The sequence below is a fragment of the Zeus faber genome, assembly GCF_960531495.2.
Source record: "Zeus faber genome assembly, chromosome: 4".
Taxonomy (NCBI): domain Eukaryota; kingdom Metazoa; phylum Chordata; class Actinopteri; order Zeiformes; family Zeidae; genus Zeus; species Zeus faber.
The window spans coordinates 30126269-30128768 of record NC_137191.1 but is presented as its reverse complement, the minus strand read 5'-3'; the positions used below and the strand labels follow the sequence as shown (position 1 = coordinate 30128768).

At 44.9% G+C, this 2500-nt stretch overlaps 1 protein-coding gene across 1 annotated transcript in view; it reads right to left on the bottom strand.

Annotated features, from left to right (window-relative positions):
- Positions 1-2500, bottom strand: part of sgcz (sarcoglycan zeta) — a gene marked incomplete at both ends in the record, with an annotated part of 413270 nt that overhangs the window by 208233 nt on the left and 202537 nt on the right. Inside the window, one exon of the mRNA XM_079999368.1 lies at positions 2204-2413. Coding sequence (XP_079855494.1) covers positions 2204-2413 — 210 coding nt within the window. The remainder of the gene's footprint in view (positions 1-2203; positions 2414-2500) is intronic.

The following is a 2500-nucleotide window of genomic DNA, read 5'->3' as shown; positions in this document are numbered from 1 at the left end:
ACGTTCTGCCAACTATCAGGCAGTCAAACAGACACCTCTCTTAATCCCTGAGGAGCCCTCTGGCCATGGACAGGAAGGAGAGGTTGATGGTAGCCGAAGGGACAGATACACAGCTTCTTACAGCACTTTCCCAAACAGCCTCTTTTACCGCTATTTTCTCTTCTATCTATCTGTCTATCTGTCTATCTGTCTATCTGTCTATTTATCTATTTTCCTATCTATCTATCTATCTATCTATCTATCTATCTATCTATCTATCTATCTATCTATCTATCTATCTATCTATCTATCTATCTATCTATCTATCTATCTGTCTATTTTTCTATCTATCTATCTATCTATCTATCTATCTATCTATCTATCTATCTATCTATCTATCTATCTATCTATCTATCTATCTATCTATCTATCTATCTATCTATCTATCTATCTATCTATCTATCTATCTATCTATCTATCTATCTATCTATCTATCTATCTATCTATCTATCTATCTGTCTATCTATCTATCTAACTATCTATCTATCTATCTATCTATCTATCTATCTATCTATCTATCTATCTATCTATCTATCTATCTATCTATCTATCTATCTATCTATCTATCTATCTATCTATCTATCTATCTATCTATCTATCTATCTATCTATCTATCTATCTATCTATCTGTCTATCTATCTATCTAACTATCTATCTATCTATCTATCTATCTATCTATCTATCTATCTATCTAACTATCATTGTGTCTCTCTGACTACCTAGCTGCTGTCTTCCACCTCTTTCCTTCTTTCTTTCTTTCTTTCTTTCTCTATCAAACAATACCACAAGCTCTCCAGCCTTGATAGATAGACACTGAGCACCTTGTTTATCTCTCTCTACCCAGCATGGCCATTTATAACAGCTCGGTTTAGGGCTTAACGCCGGAAGGGAAAGGAGACCACTCAGGGATAAACGCAAGGGATACTCATCTGCACGATTGGATTTGGGATCGGTCTAATGCCTGGAAGCTCGAGGGGGAACAGGCGGGATAAGAGAAAATGACAAATGAAGCTTGCTTCTCTCCCCGCACTCACCCCCACCTCAGCACCACCACCACCACCCTCCCCACCTCTCTCTCTCTCTCTCTCTCTCTCTCTCCCTCTCTCTCTCTCTTCTGTGCCGTGTTGTCTTATTGTGTTTGCCTTCTCATCGCTCTGTTTCTCCACACCTGGCCCGTCCATACATCCTGGGGTGACGTAACGTCAAAAAGCCCACAGGTTTGATTCTGAATCAAAGGAACACGTGGGATGGATGACAGGTATGTTTTCTTGTCAAGCGCAAGATGTCAAGTTGGAAGGATGCACCGGTTGGTGATGTGGTTGAAGGTCGGAGGTGAGGTCTCGAAATCCATTGCCATAATAACGATGTGTGTCGGATCCCTATCGTGTGATCTATCATCATGCATCAATTATCAACAATCATAATCATAATCATAATTTTCATCACATCACGATCAATCAATCTATACAAATTTGACATGGTATATACAGTACGTTGAAGCTGTGAGACATCCACGCTAGTAATGCTGGTTTGGTGCCGTGTTGAGACCATTATTCTCCCCACCCCTCTTTGCTCATCCCTCTATCTCCATCTCCCCCCCGATCATTCCGCCCACTCCACCCCGCATGAAGTGCCGTTCCTTCTCTTTCATGTTTATGGCGCTAGCTGCCTCGCCTTAGGGGCTGGCTAGCCTCTTTGATGGCTTCATTCCCGGTCCCCGGCGTCGTGCGGCCCGGCGGTCGCTTATAGAAACAGAAGGCCCGCACCCGTCGCCGGCTTTTCAAGCGGTCGCAGGGGTTACCCGAAACACACTCATTTGCATATATATTATCGCAGCAGCCTTTCCTCGACGCCCGGGGGCATGATGTTGTATTTGGAGATATGGCGGAGCGCTCAACACGCACGCCGTGACCCGACAAGTGAGGCTGAGTTGAAAAGAAAGGATAGCAAAGTGTGGGGAGACAGACGCTTCCTTTTAATTTGAGAACATGCACACAGTACCGCACCCCATTCTGAAGGTAGCTTGCGTTCTCTGCAGGCTTCATAATGTCACCTGACATTTTAATTTAACTGAGGCAGGCAGACTTCACACACACGAACACACGCACGCACCCACGCACGTAAGCACACACACACACACACACACACACACACACATCCGTACCGGAGTGAAGTTCATGACTTTGAGGATCCAGATGGTCAGCGCCAGGTTGACGATCATGGTGACGAGGAGGAGGAGGATGAAGAAGTAGAGGCACCTCTTCCGCCAGCCGTAGATGCCCACAGCCGGGTAGACCTGGGCACCGCACACCGATGCCCCCCGCTGGTGCAAGGAGTTGGGCTGGGCCGCCAGGATGTACTGCTCCTGGGTCATCTGGGGGAAGAAGGGAAGAAAGAGAATGGAATTTACTCCTATAAAGTGCTATCACAGCACTTTATAGGAGTGCTATATTTTCTTTTT